General features: G+C 41.7%; 1 protein-coding gene across 1 annotated transcript in view; it reads right to left on the reverse strand.

Moving 5' to 3' along the window:
• Positions 1-12,818: 12,818 nt before the first annotated feature.
• LOC139584100 (transient receptor potential cation channel subfamily M member 1-like) overlaps positions 12,819-17,815 on the reverse strand; it is a 92,933-nt gene continuing 87,936 nt past the window's right edge. The window contains exon 29 of the mRNA XM_071415609.1: positions 12,819-13,597. Within this exon, the coding sequence (XP_071271710.1) occupies positions 12,990-13,597 (608 nt within the window). The 3' untranslated portion in view covers positions 12,819-12,989. The remainder of the gene's footprint in view (positions 13,598-17,815) is intronic.

The following is a 17,815-nucleotide window of genomic DNA, read 5'->3' on the forward strand; positions in this document are numbered from 1 at the left end:
TAAAACTTTCCATCTTCTCCACTACTGTCCCGTCGATGTGGATAGGGGGGTGCTCCCTCTGCTGTTTCCTGAAGTCCACAATCATCTCCTTTGTTTTGTTGACGTTGAGTGTGAGGTTATTTTCCTGACACCACACTCCGAGGGCCCTCACCTCCTCCCTGTAGGCCGTCTCGTCGTTGTTGGTAATCAAGCCTACCACTGTAGTGTCGTCCGCAAACTTGATGATTGAGTTGGAGGCGTGCATGGCCACGCAGTCGTGGGTGAGCAGGGAGTACAGGAGAGGGCTCAGAACGCACCCTTGTGGGGCCCCAGTGTTGAGGATCAGCGGGGTGGAGATGTTGTTACCTACCCTCACCACCTGGGGGCGGCCCGTCAGGAAGTCCAGGACCCAGTTGCACAGGGCGGGGTCGAGACCCAGGGTCTCGAGCTTGATGACGAGTTTGGAGGGTACTATGGTGTTAAATGCTGAGCTGTAGTCGATGAACAGCATTCTCACATAGGTATTCCTCTTGTCCAGATGGGTTAGGGCAGTGTGCAGTGTGGTTGCGATTGCGTCGTCTGTGGACCTATTGGGTCGGTAAGCAAATTGGAGTGGGTCTAGGGTGTCAGGTAGGGTGGAGGTGATATGGTCCTTGACTAGTCTCTCAAAGCACTTCATGATGATGGAAGTGAGTGCTACGTGGCGGTAATCGTTTAGCTCAGTTACCTTAGCTTTCTTGGGAACAGGAACAATGGTGGCCCTAAGGATTGATTGAATATGTCCTTAAACACACCAGCTAGCTGGTCTGCGCATGCTCTGAGGATGCGGCTGGGAATGCCGTCTGGGCCTGCAGCCTTGCGAGGGTTAACACGTTTAAATGTTTTACTCAACTCGGCTGCAGTGAAGGAGAGCCCGCAGGTTTTGGTAGCGGGCCGTGTCAGTGGCACTGTATTGTCCTCAAAGCGAGCAAAAAAGTTATTTAGTCTGTCTGGGAGCAAGACATCCTGGTCCGCAACGGGGCTGGTTTTCTTTTTGTAATCCGTGATTGACTGTAGACCCTGCCACATACCTCTTGTGTCTGAGCTGTTGAATTGCGATTCTACTTTGTCTCTATACTGGCACTTAGCTTGTTTGATTGCCTTGCGGAAGGAATAGCTACACTGTTTGTGTTCAGTCATGTTTCCGGTCACCTTGCCCTGGTTAAAAGCAGTGGTTCGTGCTTTCAGTTTCACGCGAATGCTGCCATCAATCCACGGTTTCTGGTTTGGGAATGTTTTAATCGTTGCTGTGGGTACGACATCGTCAATGCACTTTCTAATGAACTCGCTCACCGAATCAGCGTATTCGTCAATGTTGTTGTTGGACGCAATGCGGAACATATCCCAATCCACGTGATCGAAGCAGTCTTGAAGTGTGGAATCAGATTGGTCGGACCAGCGTTGAACAGACCTGAGCGCGGGAGCTTGCTGTTTTAGTTTCTGTTTGTAGGCTGGAAGCAACAAAATGGAGTCGTGGTCAGCTTTTCCGAAAGGAGGGCGGGGGACGGCCTTATATGCGTCGCGGAAGTTAGTATAACAATGATCCAAGGTTTTACCAGCCCTGGTCGCACAATCGATATGCTGATAGAATTTAGGGAGTCTTGTTTTCAGATTAGCCTTGTTAAAATCCCCAGCTACGATGAATGCAGCCTCAGGGTGTGTGGTTTCCAGTTTACATAAAGTCAGATAACGTTCGTTCAGGGCCATCTGGCACTTAGCCAGATAACAGGTCTAATATCAGGTCTAATAACAGGTCTAATAACAGTGTAGGTCTAATAACAGGTCTAATAACAGGTCTAATAACAGGTCTAATTACAGTGTAGGTCTAATAACAGGTCTAATTACAGTGTAGGTCTAATAACAGGTCTAATAACAGGTCTAATAACAGGTCTAATAACAGGTCCAATAACAGGTCCAATATCAGGTCTAATATCAGGTCTAATAACAGGTCTAATAACAGGTTCAATAACAGGTCTAATAACAGGTCTAATAACAGGTATAATAACAGGTCTAATAACAGGTCTAATAACAGTGTAGGTCTAATAACAGTGTAGGTCTAATAACAGGTCTAATAACAGGTCTAATATCAGGTCTAATAACAGTGTAGGTCTAATAACAGGTCTAATAACAGGTCTAATAACAGTGTAGGTCCAATAACAGGTCTAATAACAGTGTAGGTCTAATAACAGGTCCAATAACAGTGTAGGTCTAATAACAGGTCTAATAACAGTGTAGGTCTAATAACAGGTCAAATAACAGTTCTAATAACAGGTCTAATAACAGGTCTAATAACAGTTCTAATAACAGGTCTAATAACAGGTCTAATAACAGGTCTAATAACAGGTCTAATAACAGGTCTAATATCAGGTCTAATAACAGGTCTAATATCAGGTCTAATAACAGGTCTAATAACAGGTCTAATAACAGGTCTAGTAACAGGTCTAATAACAGGTATAATAACAGGTCTAATAACAGGTCTAATAACAGGTCTAATAACAGGTCTAATAACAGGTCCAATAACAGGTCCAATAACAGGTCTAATAACAGGTCTAATAACAGGTCCAATAACAGTGTAGGTATAATAACAGGTCTAATAACAGGTCTAATAACAGGTCTAATAACAGGTCTAATATCAGGTCTAATATCAGGTCTAATAACAGGTCTAATAACAGTGTAGGTCTAATAACAGGTCTAATAACAGTGTAGGTCTATTAACAGGTCTAATAACAGGTCTAATAACAGGTCTAATATCAGGTCTAATAACAGGTCTAATAACAGGTCTAATAACAGGTCTAATATCAGGTCTAATAACAGGTCTAATAACAGGTCTAATAACAGTGTAGGTCTAATAACAGGTCTAATAACAGTGTAGGTCTATTAACAGGTCTAATAACAGGTCTAATAACAGGTCTAATATCAGGTCTAATAACAGGTCTAATAACAGGTCTAATAACAGGTCTAATAACAGGTATAATAACAGGTCTATCTACGTTTGCAATCGCAACAAATAATCTGCTCAGACCCCAACCAAGGAGCATCAAAGTCGTGCTATAAATTCTCAGACAACACAAAGATTCCTTGATGCCCTTCCAGACTCCCTCTGCCTACCCAAGGACGTCAGAGGACAAAAATCAGTTAACCACCTAACTGAGGAACTCAATTTAACCTTGCGCAATACCCTAGATGCAGTTGCACCCCTAAAAACTAAAAACATTTGTCATAAGAAACTAGCTCCATGGTATACAGAAAATACCCGAGCTCTGAAGCTTCCAGAAAATTGGAACGGAAATGGCGCTCCACCAAACTGGAAGTCTTCCGACTAGCTTGGAAAGACTGTACCGTGCAGTATCGAAGAGCCCTCACTGCTGCTCGATCATCCTACTTTTCCAACTTAATTGAGGAAAATACGAACAATCCGAAATTCATTTTTGAATCTGTCGCAAAGCTAACTAAAAAGCAGCATTCCCCAAGTGAGGATGGCTTTCACTTCAGCAGTAATAAATTCATGAACTTCTTTGAGGAAAAGATCATGATCATTAGAAAGCAAATTACGGACTCCTCTTTAAATCTGCGTATTCCTCCAAAGCTCAGCTGTCCTGAGTCTGCACAACTCTGCCAGGACCTAGGATCAAGAGAGACACTTAAGTGTTTTAGTACTATATCTCCTGACACAATGATGAAAATAATCATGGCCTCTAAATCTTCAAGCTGCATACTGGAACCTATTCCAACTAAACTACTGAAAGAGCTGCTTCCTGTGCTTGGCCCTCCGATGTTGAACATAATAAATGGCTCTCTATCTATAAACGACTCTCTATCTATAATAAACTATCTGCCTATATCGAATCTTCCATTCCTCTTAGAAAAAGCTGTTGTGCAGCAACTCACTGCCTTCCTGAAGACAAACAATGTATACGAAATGCTTCAGTCTGGTTTTAGACCCCATCATAGCACTGAGACTGCACTTGTGAAGGTGGTAAATTACCTTTTAATGGCATCAGACCAAGGCTCTGAATCTGTCCTCGTGCTCCTAGACCTTAGTGCTGCCTTTGATACCATCGATCACCACATTATTTTGGAGAGATTGGAAACCCAAATTGGTCTACACGGACAAGTTCTGGCCTGGTTTAGATCTTATCTGTCGGAAAGATATCAGTTTGTCTCTGTGAATGGTTTGTCCTCTGACAAATCAACTGTAAATTTCGGTGTTCCTCAAGGTTCCGTTTTAGGACCACTATTGTTTTCACTATATATATTTTACCTCTTGGGGATGTCATTCGAAAACATAATGTTAACTTTCACTGCTATGCGGATGACACACAGCTGTACATTTCAATGAAACATGGCGAAGCCCCAAAATTGCCCTCGCTAGAAGCCTGTGTTTCAGACATAAGGAAGTGGATGGCTGCAAACGTTCTACTTTTAAACTCGGACAAAACAGAGATGCTTGTTCGAGGTCCCAAGAAACAAAGAGATCTTCTGTTTAATCTGACAATTAATCTTGATGGTTGTAAAGTCTTCTCAAATAAAACTGTGAAGGACCTCGGCGTTACTCTGGACCCTGATCTCTCTTTTGACGAACATATCAAGACTGTTTCAAGGACAGCTTTTTTCCATCTACGTAACATTGCAAAAATCAGAAACTTTCTGTCCAAAAATGATGCAGAAAACTTAATCCATGCTTTTGTTACTTCTAGGTTAGACTACTGCAATGCTCTACTTTCCGGCTACCCGGATAAAGCACTAAATAAACTTCAGTTAGTGCTAAACACGGCTGCTAGAATCCTGACTAGAACTCCAATATTTGATCATATTACTCCAGTGCTAGCCTCTCTACACTGGCTTCCTGTTAAGGCAAGGGCTGATTTCAAGGTTTTACTGCTAACCTACAAAGCATTACATGGGCTTGCTCCTACCTATCTTTCCGATTTGGTCCTGCCGTACATACCTACACGTACGCTACGGTCACAAGACGCAGGCTTCCTAATTGTCCCTAGAATTTCTAAGCAAACAGCTGGAGGCAGGGCTTTCTCCTATAGATCTCCATTTTTATGGAATGGTCTGCCTACCCATGTGAGAGATGCAGACTCGGTCTCAACTTTTAAGTCGTTACTGAAGACTCATCTCTTCAGTGGGTCATATGATTGAGTGTAGTCTGGCCCAGGAGTGTGAAGTTGAACGGAAAGGCTCCGGAGCAACGAACTGCCCTTGCTGTCTCTGCCTGGCCAGTTCCCCTCTCTCCACTGGGATTCTCTGCCTCTAACCCTATTACAGGGGCTGAGTCACTGGCTTACTGGTGCTCTTTCATGCCGTCCCTAGGAGGGGTGCGTCACTTGAGTGGGTTGAGTCACTGACGTGATCTTCCTGTCTGGGTTGGCGCCCCGCCTTGGGTTGTGCCGTGGCGGAGATCTTTGTGGCCTACACTCGGCCTTGTCTCAGGATGGTAAATTGGTGGTTGAAGATATCCCTCTAGTGGTGCGGGGGCTGTGCTTTGGCAAAGTGGGTGAGGTTATATCCTTCCTGTTTGGCCCTGTCCGGTGGTATCATCGGATGGGGCCACAGTGTCTCCTGACCCCTCCTGTCTCAGTCTCCTGTTTCAGCCTAGGCTCAGTTTGTTATATCTGGAGTACTTCTCCTGTCTTATCCGGTGTCCTGTGTGAATTTTAAGTATGCTCTCTCTAATTCTCTCTTACTCTCTTTCTTTCTCTCTCTCAGAGGACCTGAGCCCTAGGACCATGCCTCAGGACGACCTGGCATGATGACTCCTTGCTGTCCCCAGTCCACCTGGCCGTGCTGCTGCTCCAGTTTCAACTCTTCTGCCTGCGGCTATGGAACCCTGACCTGTTCACCGGACGTGCTACCTGTCCCAGACCTGTTGTTTTCAACTCTCTAGAGACAGCAGGAGCGGTAGAGACTAATAACAGGTCTAATAACAGGTCTAATAACAGGTCCAATAACAGGTCTAATAACAGGTCTAATAACAGGTCTAATATCAGGTCTAATAACAGGTCTAATAACAGGTCTAATAACAGGTCTAATAACAGGTCTAATAACAGGTCTAATAACAGTGTAGGTCTAATAACAGGTCTAATAACAGGTCTAATAACAGGTCTAATAACAGGTCTAATAACAGGTCTAATAACAGTGTAGGTCTAATAACAGGTCTAATAACAGGTCTAATAACAGGTCTAATAACAGGTCTAATAACAGGTCTAAAATCAGGTCTAATAACAGGTCTAATAACAGGACTAATAACAGGTCTAATAACAGGTCTAATAACAGGTCTAATAACAGGTCTAATAACAGTGTAGGTCTAATAACAGGTCTAATAACAGGTATAATAACAGGTCTAATAACAGGTCTAATAACAGGTCTAATAACAGGTCTAATAACAGTGTAGGTCTAATAACAGGTCTAATAACAGGTCTAATAACAGGACTAATAACAGGTCTAATAACAGGTCTAATAACAGGTCTAATAACAGGTCTAATAACAGGTCTAATTACAGGTCTAATAACAGGTCTAATAACAGGTCTAATAACAGGTCTAATAACAGGTCTAATAACAGGTCTAATAACAGGTCTAATAACAGGTCTAATAACAGGTCTAATAACAGGTCTAGTAACAGGTCTAGTAACAGGTCTAATAACAGGTCTAATAACAGGTCCAATAACAGGTCTAATAACAGGTCTAATAACAGGACTAATAACAGGTCTAATAACAGGTCTAATATCAGGTCTAATAACAGGTCTAATAACAGGTCTAATAACAGGTCTAATAACAGGTCTAATAACAGTGTAGGTCTAATAACAGGTCTAATAACAGGTCTAATAACAGGTCTAATAACAGGTCTAATAACAGGTCTAATAACAGGTCCAATAACAGGTCTAATAACAGTGTAGGTCTAATAACAGGTCTAATAACAGGTCTATTAACAGGTCTATTAACAGGTCTAATAACAGGACTAATAACAGGTCTAATATCAGGACTAATAACAGTGTAGGTCTAATATCAGGTCTAATAACAGGACTAATAACAGGTCTAATAAGTGTTTAGGTCTAATAACAGGTCTAATAAGTGTGAATTGGACAATTTTCCTGTCAAAATGTAACGAGTACTTTTGGGTGTCAGGGAAAATGTATGGAGTAAAAGATTCATTATTTTCTTTAGGAATGTAGTGAAGTAAAAGTAAAAGTTTAAATAAATATAAATAGTAAAGTAATGTACAGATACCCCAAAAATGTTTAAGTTGTACTTTAAAGTATTTTTACTGAAGTACTTTACACCACTGCCCAAATGCCTTAACGCCAGTACATTACCATACTTTATATACTGTTACACATGCACTTATCACATAGTATTCCATACATAAAACAGTAGCAGCAGGAGAGAGTCATTTGAATAGATGCACTGCAGATAGTGTTGATCTTGTCCGTCCGAACCACACATGAACAAGGGAATCTACATTAGGAGAGCCTGTTTCTGTCCTGCCCTTGACTTTGGTGCAGGGCATGTGATGTCCATAGCCTCTTTGTTGCAAAACTCCCTGATCTTCTCAAAAACATAAGTTTGTCTAGCTGTGTCCAGTCCAGGTGGTGCTTGTACAGGCAGACCATCTATGTGAGGAAGGATGTCAGCGTTGAGCAGCAGCTGAAACCTGGTCCTGACTGAGTCTGAACGCTCCTTGGAGACAACAACACCAGGCTCCAGAGCATCAAAGCTGTAAAACAGGAAATAACAAATAAAAAAGACATTACAACCTTGCACAACATAAATTCACGTCCCAAGTTTAGATAAGAAGAATAACATCATACAATGCAATGAAAATGACATTCACCTGAAGTGCTGGTACTGCTTGATCTGTGGCAGCGGCCTGAAGTACGGAGTCAGGTGTTGTTGCCAGCCATAGCATTCCACCAGCACTGTACCATCCTTCAGTCCAACCAGCTGTGGGATGTTGACCCCTGTCACAGTGCTGTCCTTCACATCACCAGCGATCTCAGACAAAGTGTTCACTCTGGTCTTTTTGAAGCGCTGCTTTATAAGGCCGAAGCACCAGTCGGGGGCTTGGTGTGGCCTGTGATCAGGAAGTGAAGGTCCAGACTGTGGTGGAGGTTGTGCATGGTCCGCCAGGCACAATACCAGAGCACAAACTTGTTCCTGTTTTGTCCACTGCAGTTATCACAATTCAGGTCCACACGTGTTTCCCCAACTCCGTAGTTGGTGAAGAAATGGTGCATGTAGTTGATGACTGCGCTGCTGCCTTTGCTGGAGGACAATCCAGCATCAATCAAGTAGTTGACTTGTTGTGGTCTTCCTTCACAGCAGACATCAAACAAGCCACACTTGCGAGGAGTTAAAAAGTAGATGGGACCTGGCTGCATAGGGTCAGAAGGATAGTGCACCTGCAAACAACAAAAGAACATTAAGATAAATTACAATTAATTGTCTCTCCCCTGTCAGTCTGTCTTTACACAGCTCAGTGAAAGGTATTTGCCTGTCTCCCATATATATATATATTTTTGAGTGTATATCTATCCATCTATGTCCTTAATCAGTATAAAGGAGGAAATTATGCTTACTTGTTGATCAAAATCAAAGCTGTAATGCATCCTGATGTCTTTGCTTGCTGGTTGAGTAGGGCCCCCCAGAGACAACTGCAGGTCTTGACAGGTGGTCTTGCAGTCAGCAACCATCTTCTGGTAGACAGACCGCTCACTCTGAACAAGCAGGAGATGCTGCTCTTGCTTCGTCAGCTTGGCTGACATAACAGCTTCTGGCAGATGTTCCTCTGTCACTGCCAGCACAGGTCTGTCCAAGAATGTAAGCTTTCAGCCGATATAAGACACTTATATGTACCGGAAATATTGTCTGAAAGCTTACATTCTTGTTAATCTAACGACATTGTACAATTTACAGTAGCTATTACAGCAAAAAAAGCCATGCTATTGTTTGAAGAGAGTGCAGATCAACAAAACACTTTTTCACTGTGACAGGTTTGATACATTCACATCTAAAGGTGAAATATTTACTTACATTCTGAAATCTTGCTCTGATTTGTCATCCTAAGTGTCCCAGAGATAACATGTAGTGTCGTTTTGTTAGATAACATCCTTTTTCATATCCTAAAAAGGTCCATATAGTAGGCACGATCGATTTTGTATTTCCCCTCGTTCAACTTGCAAAGAAAGAAATCTGTGAAAATCTACCGCTAAACGTTGTTTCAACCAGTCAAATTACATTGTTATTTATTCGTCAAACACCGTAACAGGTACCCAGTCATTACTAAATCCTTCGGTATTCGTTATGTCCAATAGGAAGCCCATTTTAGTAAGGTACCTACGGCATCAATGCACGCTGATGACACTGGCGGTGTTCACTTGATTGACTGTACCTTTGTCAAATGAGCACCAATCGTCTTCAAATCAAGCTAGCTATATAGCCAATGAGCTGTGCTTTACGTGAGTAAGCAGGAAGCCCTGTGGATACAGGAAGCCCTGTATCCGTCGCACAATCGTTGAACTTACCTTGTGCGCCAGGAGGCTAGTTCCTTTTGGACATTTATTCAAGAATATGGCGAAGCTTGTTACACATATCTGTGAGTTATGAAAACTAAGTGTTTTGCAAATGTTGAACTTACAATATGGCTACTAATACTGGAAAAGCTAAATCAAAGTCCAAGTATACAGATTTTGGACGATATTCTTGCAGAAAAATGTAATAGACAACAGCTAAAGGAGAGGATGCTAACGTTACCTGCTAACGTTACCTTAGATATACGGGTCTTTATATTTATATTCTTTTATATTGTAAATCTGAAAGCCACAACATGTCAAAGTCAACATACAAACACATTGGGCACCCGACTGGCAGTCGTCTAACACACTGCAGTACCTGGTTTGAATCCAGACTGGATCACATCCGGCCGTGATTGGGAGTCCCATAGGCAGGCGCACAATAAACCCAGCATCGTCCGGGTTTGGCGTTTGGCCGGGGTAGGCGTCATTGTAAATAAGAATTTGTACTGACTTGCCCAGTTAAATAAAGGTTAATAAAAAATTAAATCTATTGGTGCACAACCTTCACCACAGTGTTCTCATGCAATATAATACATGTTTATAGATGTGCTTTTGTTTATTTGAAGTATTGCTAAAATAAAGGTTCAATATAATAAGTAATAAACTTGAGTTCTTACTGATTTTTTGAATGGTAAAGACTGACTTCAAAAAGACCACATTCAGGTCCTCCATCCCCCATTTAGTCTGACTGCTGCTCTCTCTGGCCCCACAACAACCCCCCGCCCGGCCATCTAGAGGTGTGAATACCCAGCCAGCCTACAAGTAGAGGATGGTAAGTGCTTGACAGCTGAAAGGGGGCTGTTCTCTAACAGCAAGCTTTAACTAGCAATACAATACTAGCAATACAAACCGATTGTCATAGCTAGCTAAAGTTAACCAAATAGCTTCAATGTTAGCTAGTTAGCTAGCTAACATTAGGTTATAACTAGCATTGTGAAATGGCATTCTGAGAAAACATCAATAGAAATGTTTTACCTAAATCCGGGATTTCCTCATCGTCTGATTCATGTTCAGTCAGAGTCAGCATGGCACGATTGTCCTCCAGAAAGTAGTCCATCACAACTTTTTCCCACTGACCTTTGTTGAAAGCACCTGATAAATTCAGGGCAACAATGTTATTGAGAGCAGTAGCAACATATTTGCAGGTCTCTATGGCTAATATTATATATTTCGAAAAAACTGCAGTAGAAAGGATTATCTACGCATAACGAGCAGCTCATTTTATAGACACAAGATTTTACCCCGCAGACCAATTCAAACTCATCTCACGGCATGTCCAGCCCACTCGTTATCTCAGATAATCATGGCTAGCGTGAAGGTTGCAACTTTATCTGTGGCTAAACCAACTAGGCTCGTACCTTAACAATTGTATTCGTATTTACAGATGGCATACAAGTTTATTATTAAGGCACATGAAACGCATTTTGTTAAAAAAAATAAAAAAAATAAAACGGCTCTCCTGTGAAGTCATGACTTAAGACATACGCCTAGTTTCCTGAATCGGTCACATATTACCTCAATTACCTCGACTAACCGGTGCCCTCCGCCCACTGACTGTACTGGTACCCCCTGTATATAGCCTCGCTATTGTTTTTTTACTGCTGCTGTGTAAATATTTTTTACTTTTATTTTCAGTTTTCTACTTATCTATGTTATACTTAACACTTCTCTTAAAACTTCTTAAAGCATTGTAAGTAAGCATTTCACTGTAAGGTCTACACCTGTTGTATTCGCCGCATGTGACAAATAAAATCACATTACTACCCTGCATGAATATGCTGGGAGCTAACCAACCAGGTTCAATGTTAGCTAACTAACATTAGGCTCTAACTAGAAAAGCAAACGACTCTGGGATACGAATAACGTCAGCTAGGGAGCCATCCAGCTAATGTTAGCTAGCTAACAGTACACTTTAGCTTGAAATTAAACCACTTTCTGTCAAATTAGAAACCTGTAATATCTGAAAATATAGCTAGCTAACGCTAGACTATCTCACCTTTATACATCATCATGCATGATAGACGAATCTCCCTGTCAGGGATGCCATGCCACGGTTGCCCTTAGCTTGAAGATGTAATCCGGAGACAGGTGTTTCCTCCGTCTCTTTAGCTATCATACTCTATTTCCACCGATTTCAAAACTTTATCCTCCAGAAAGTGGCATACAGATGGCATACAAGTTTGGTATTAAGGCACATGAAAGTTCACATGTTCCGGAAGGCATTTCTGCCAAAAAACGCATTTGGATAAAAATGAAAAAAATACTTTAAAATGGCTCTCCTGTGAAGTCGTGACTTGCGACATACGCCTAGTTTCCTGAAACGGGTCACAAATATCTGAAGACTGAAGAAGTGGGAAGATTTTTATGTGATCATTTGTATTATATACAGTATATATACTGTATATGTTTTTTTAATGAATGTAATTTTTTCCCCCTTCCTGTAATGGAATTTACTTTCCATTTGTGAATTTATTCACCCCATCCAGTTGGTGGCAGCGTTTGTTTCCAGACCGCAATAATACCATAGCAGAAGAAGCTTATATGTAACAGCTGGTCTTTCATTTTATAGCCTGTATAATGTTATGTCAAACTATGTAAGGGCTATTTTGCATTTTGTAGCTACATTTAGCCATTTGTTTTGCTAGATACCAGTTGTTTATGCTAACCTATCTGTATTTCAGTCTGTCTATGTAGTCAGCTGGCTCTATGTTAATTGTTTTATGAAGTATTGAATACAATGAAATTACACTGTATTGACAACTCCTGAAGCTGATGCAGTAAAATAATCCAAACTTGATCATGCTTTTCTGTCAATTCATTTCAAGCCACATTCCTGGGGACTGTAACATATAGGCCTATACTTGGTACCACAAGACATACAAACAATTGAATGACCAAACAACACTGGAATTGCTCGATCCAGATGACAAACGCTGCCGGTCAGAGGTCAGAACCTGGAGAAGGTGAGCTACCTGCCTCGTGGTACACAGACAACACCTGTCCTGTCTGGAGCTGGTTGGTTGGTCTAGGAGCCCAGACATAGTGAGGGTAGGCTTTTCAGTAGTCTGACTAACTGGTTTGGTAACAATATTTCCAGGTAACAGTCAGTTAAATGGTTGTGGTTTAATGCTCAGGTAGTGGATGATAGCTAGTACCGGTCATAAGGCAAGCAGTTCAGAGTGTGGTGATGAGAATGCAGTTTCACAAAGTAAGTGGACTAAATGCCAATAGATTATTTATTTTATTATAATTTCGTAGATATTACAATGATGTAGTTTTTCTTTTTCACCCCCACAATACTATATAGGGAAAATAATTTATTCTAGGAGATTGATTAAATGAAAAAGTATTATTTTTGTAGGACAGTTTACATTTGACTGGGACTACAAGTGTTCAGCAGGAGCTCTGGGGTGGTTCTGGAGTGTCTGACAGTGGTCCAGTGGTGGAAAGTTCTGGAGTATTTGGCAGTGGTCCAGTGGTGTCTGATTCAGTGGTGGATGGTTCTGGAGTATTTGACAGTAGTTCAGTGGTGGATGATCCTGGAGTGTTTGACAGTAGTTCAGTGGTGGATGATCCTGGAGTGTTTGACAGTGGTCCAGCGGTGGAAGGTTCTGGAGTGTTTGACAGTGGTCCAGCGGTGGATGGTTCTGGAGTGTTTGACAGTGGTCCTGTGATGGCTGGTTCTAGAGTGTTTGACAGTGGTCCAGCGGTGGAAGGTTCTGGAGTGTTTGACAGTGGTCCAGCGGTGGATGGTTCTGGAGTGTTTGACAGTGGTCCTGTGATGGCTGGTTCTGGAGTGCTTGACAGTGGTTCAGCGGTGGAAGGTTCTGGAGTGTTTGCCACTGCTAGTGGCTCTTGGTTTCTCCATGCTCTATCCCAGGCTCTTCCTTTCCGGTCGCTGGCGTTCCAGTTCTTAGACCTGTGAGAGAACATCCTCTTCTTCTCAGCCATCAGCAGATAGCCTTGACTGGGCCAGTAGCCTGCCAGACCTGGGTGTGGTCCTCCTCAGTCTGTATGGTTGGAATAACTAGTTCAATCTCTATAGCTGGAATAACTAGTTTGTCTTTATTGTTGGAATAAATAGTTCAGTCTCACTGGTTGAAATAACAAATGCAGTCTATGTTTGGAAAAACTATTTCAGTCTCTATGGTTGAAACAACTAGTTCAGTCTGTATAGCTAGAATACCTATTTAAATTGCTATGGTTTGAGTAAGGAGTTCATTCGCTAGTTCGGCTAAACACGTTCAGTCTCTATGGTTGGAATAATGGTTCAGTCTCTGTTGTTTGAGGAACTAGGGCTGGCCCTCACTTCATATTCGGCGCCAAACCCACTGGCTCCAGGTCATCTATGAGTATTTGCTAGGTAAAGCCCCGTCTTATCTGGCTACCCCGACCCCGGTCAACAGCCCTTCACCCCCCACAGCAACTTGCCCAAACCTCCCATTTCTCCTTCACCCAAATCCAGACAGCTGATGTTCTGAAAGAGCTGCAAAATCTGGACCCCAACAAATCAGCCGAGCTAGACAATCTGGACCCTCTCTTTCTAAAATAATCCGCCGAAATTGTTGCAACCCCTACTACTAGCCTGTTCAACCTCTCTTTCGTATCCCCAAAGATTGGAAAGCTGCCGCGGTCATCCCCCTCTTCAAAGGAGGGGAGACACTCTAGACCAAAACTGCTACAGACCTATATCTATCCTACCCTGCCTTTCCAAGGCCTTCGAAAGCCAAGTTAACAAACAGATTACCGACCATTTCGAATCCCATCGTACCTTCTCCGCTATGCAATCTGGTTTCCGAGCTGGTCATGGGTGCACCTCAGCCACGCTCAAGGTCCTAAACGAAATCATAACCGCTATCGATAAGAGACAATACTGTGCAGCTGTATTCATCGACCTGACCTAGGCTTCCGACTCTGTCAATCACCATATTCTTATCGACAGACTCAACAGCCTTGATTTCTCAAATGACTGCCTCGCCAGGTTCACCAACTACTTCTCATACAGAGTTCAGTGTGCCAAATCGAAGGGCTCGTTGTCCAGACCTCTGGCAGTCTCTATGGGGGTACCACAGGGTTCAATTCTCGGGCCGACTCTTTTCTCTGTATTTATCAATGATGTCACTCTTGCTGCTGGTGATTCTCTGATCCACCTCTATGCAGACGACATCATTCTGTATACTTCTGGCCCTTCTTTGGACACTGTGTTAAGCATCTCCAATCCAAAATTAAATCTAGAATCGGCTTCCTATTAAGCAACAAAGCATTCTTCACTCATGCTGCCAAACATACCATCGTAAAACTGACTATCCTGCCGATCCTTGACTTCGGCGATGTCATTTACAAAATAGCCTCCAACACTACTCAGCAAATTGGATGCAGTCTATCACAGTGACATCCGTTTTGTCACCAAAGCACCATATACTACCCACCACTGTGACCTGTATGCTCTCGTTGGCTGGCCCTCGCTACATACTCTTCGACAAACCCACTGGCTCCAGGTCATCTATACGTCTTTGCTAGGTAAAGCCCCACCTTATCTCAGCTCACTGGTCACCATAGCAGCATCCACCCCTAGCACGCGCTCCAGCAGGTATATTTCGCTAGTCATCCCCAAAGCCAATTCCTACATTGGCCGCCTTTCCTTCTAGTTATCTGCTGCCAATGACTGGAACGAATAGCAAATATCACTGAAGCTGGAGACTTATATCTCCCTCACTAACTTTAAGCACCAGCTGTCAGAGCAGCTCACATATAGGCTATGTACAGGTGCCGCTATCTGTAAACAGCCCATCCAACTACCTCATCCCCATGCTGTTAATTTTTTATTCTGAATTTTTTGCTCCTTTGCACTCCAGTGTCTCTACTTAAACATTCATCTTCTGCACATCTATCACTCCAGTGTTTAATTGCTCATTTGTAATTACTTCACCACTATGGCCTATTTATTGCCTTACCTCCCTAATCTTACCTCATTTGCTCACACTGTATATAGACTTTTTCTATTGTGTTATTGACTGTATGTTTGTTTATTCCATGTGTAACTCTGTGTTGTTTGTGTCACACTGCTTTGCTTTATCTTGGCCAGGTCGCAGTTGTAAATGAGAACTTGTTCTCTACTGGCCTACCTGGTTAAATAAAGGTGAAATAAAAATAAATAAAATGAAGTGTCTATGGTTGGAATAACTAGCTCAGTCTGTTGTTTGGAATAACTAGTTCAGTCTCTATGGTTGGAATAACTAGTTCAGTCTGTATGGTTGGAATAACTAGTTCAGTCTGTATGGTTGGAATAACTAGTTCAGTCTGTATGGTTGGAATAACTAGCTCAGTGTCTATGGTTGGAATAACTGGTTCAGTCTGTATGGTTGGAATAACTAGTTGAGTCTGTATGGTTGGAATAACTAGTTGAGTCTGTATGGTTGGAATAACTAGTTCAGTCTGTATGGTTGGAATAACTAGTTCAGTCTGTATAGTTGGAATAACTAGTTCAGTCTGTTGTTTGGAATAACTAGTTCAGTCTGTATGGTTGGAATAACTAGTTCAGTCTGTATGGTTGGAATAACTAGTTCAGTCTCTGTGATTGGAATAACTAGTTCAGTGTCTATGGTTGGAATAACTAGTTCAGTCTCTACAGTTGGAATAACTAGTTCAGTCTCTATTGTAGGAATAACTAGTTAAATCACTCTGGATGGAATATATAGTTCAGTCACTATAGCTGGAATAACTAGTTCAGTTACTAAGGCTGGAATAACTAGTTCATTCACTGTGTTTGGAATAACTATTTAAGTCTCTATAGCAGGAATAACTAGTTCAGTCTCTATGGTTGGAAAAACTTGTTCAGTCTGTAAAGCTGGAATAACTAGTTCAGTCTGTAAAGCTGGAATAACTAGTTCAGTCTCTATAGCTTGAATAACTAGTTCAGTCTGTAAAGCTGGAATAACTAGTTCAGTCTGTAAAGCTGGAATAACTAGTTCAGTCTGTAAAGCTGGAATAACTAGTTCAGTCTGTAAAGCTGGAATAACTAGTTCAGTCTGTATGGTTGGAATAACTAGTTCAGTCTCTATAGCTTGAATAACTAGTTCAGTCTGTAAAGCTGGAATAACTAGTTCAGTCTGTAAAGCTGGAATAACTAGTTCAGTCTGTAAAGCTGGAATAACTAGTTCAGTCTGTAAAGCTGGAATAACTAGTTCAGTCTGTAAAGCTGGAATAACTAGTTCAGTCTGTATGGTTGGAATAACTAGTTCAGTCTGTAAAGCTGGAATAACTAGTTCAGTCTGTAAAGCTGGAATAACTAGTTCAGTCTGTATGGTTGGAATAACTAGTTCAGTCTGTAAAGCTGGAATAACTAGTTCAGTCTGTAAAGCTGGAATAACTAGTTCAGTCTGTAAAGCTGGAATAACTAGTTCAGTCTGTAAAGCTGGAATAACTAGTTCAGTCTGTAAAGCTGGAATAACTAGTTCAGTCTGTATGGTTGGAATAACTAGTTCAGTCTGTAAAGCTGGAATAACTAGTTCAGTCTGTAAAGCTGGAATAACTAGTTCAGTCTGTATGGTTGGAATAACTAGTTCAGTCTGTAAAGCTGGAATAACTAGTTCAGTCTGTAAAGCTGGAATAACCCGTTCAGTCTCAATACATGGAATAACTAGTTCAGTCTGTATGGTTGGAATAACTAGTTCAGTCTGTATAGTTGGAATAACTAGTTCAGTCTGTATGGTTGGGATAACTAGTTCAGTCTGTATGGTTGGAATAACTAGTTCAGTCTGTATGGTTGGAATAACTAGTTCAGTCTGTATGGTTGGAATAACTAGTTCAGTCTGTATAGTTGGAATAACTAGTTCAGTCTCTATGGTTGGAATAACTAGTTCAGTCTGTATGGTTGGAATAACTAGTTCAGTCTCTACAGTTGGAATAACTAGTTCAGTCTGTATGGTTGGAATAACTAGTTCAGTCTGTATGGTTGGAATAACTAGTTCAGTCTGTAAAGCTGGAATAACTAGTTCAGTCTGTAAAGCTGGAATAACTAGTTCAGTCTGTAAAGCTGGAATAACTAGTTCAGTCTGTAAAGCTGGAATAACTAGTTCAGTCTGTAAAGCTGGAATAACTAGTTCAGTCTGTATGGTTGGAATAACTAGTTCAGTCTGTAAAGCTGGAATAACTAGTTCAGTCTGTAAAGCTGGAATAACTAGTTCAGTCTGTATGGTTGGAATAACTAGTTCAGTCTG

This window comes from Salvelinus alpinus, chromosome 9 (genome assembly GCF_045679555.1).
Source record: "Salvelinus alpinus chromosome 9, SLU_Salpinus.1, whole genome shotgun sequence".
In the NCBI taxonomy this organism is placed as follows: domain Eukaryota; kingdom Metazoa; phylum Chordata; class Actinopteri; order Salmoniformes; family Salmonidae; genus Salvelinus; species Salvelinus alpinus.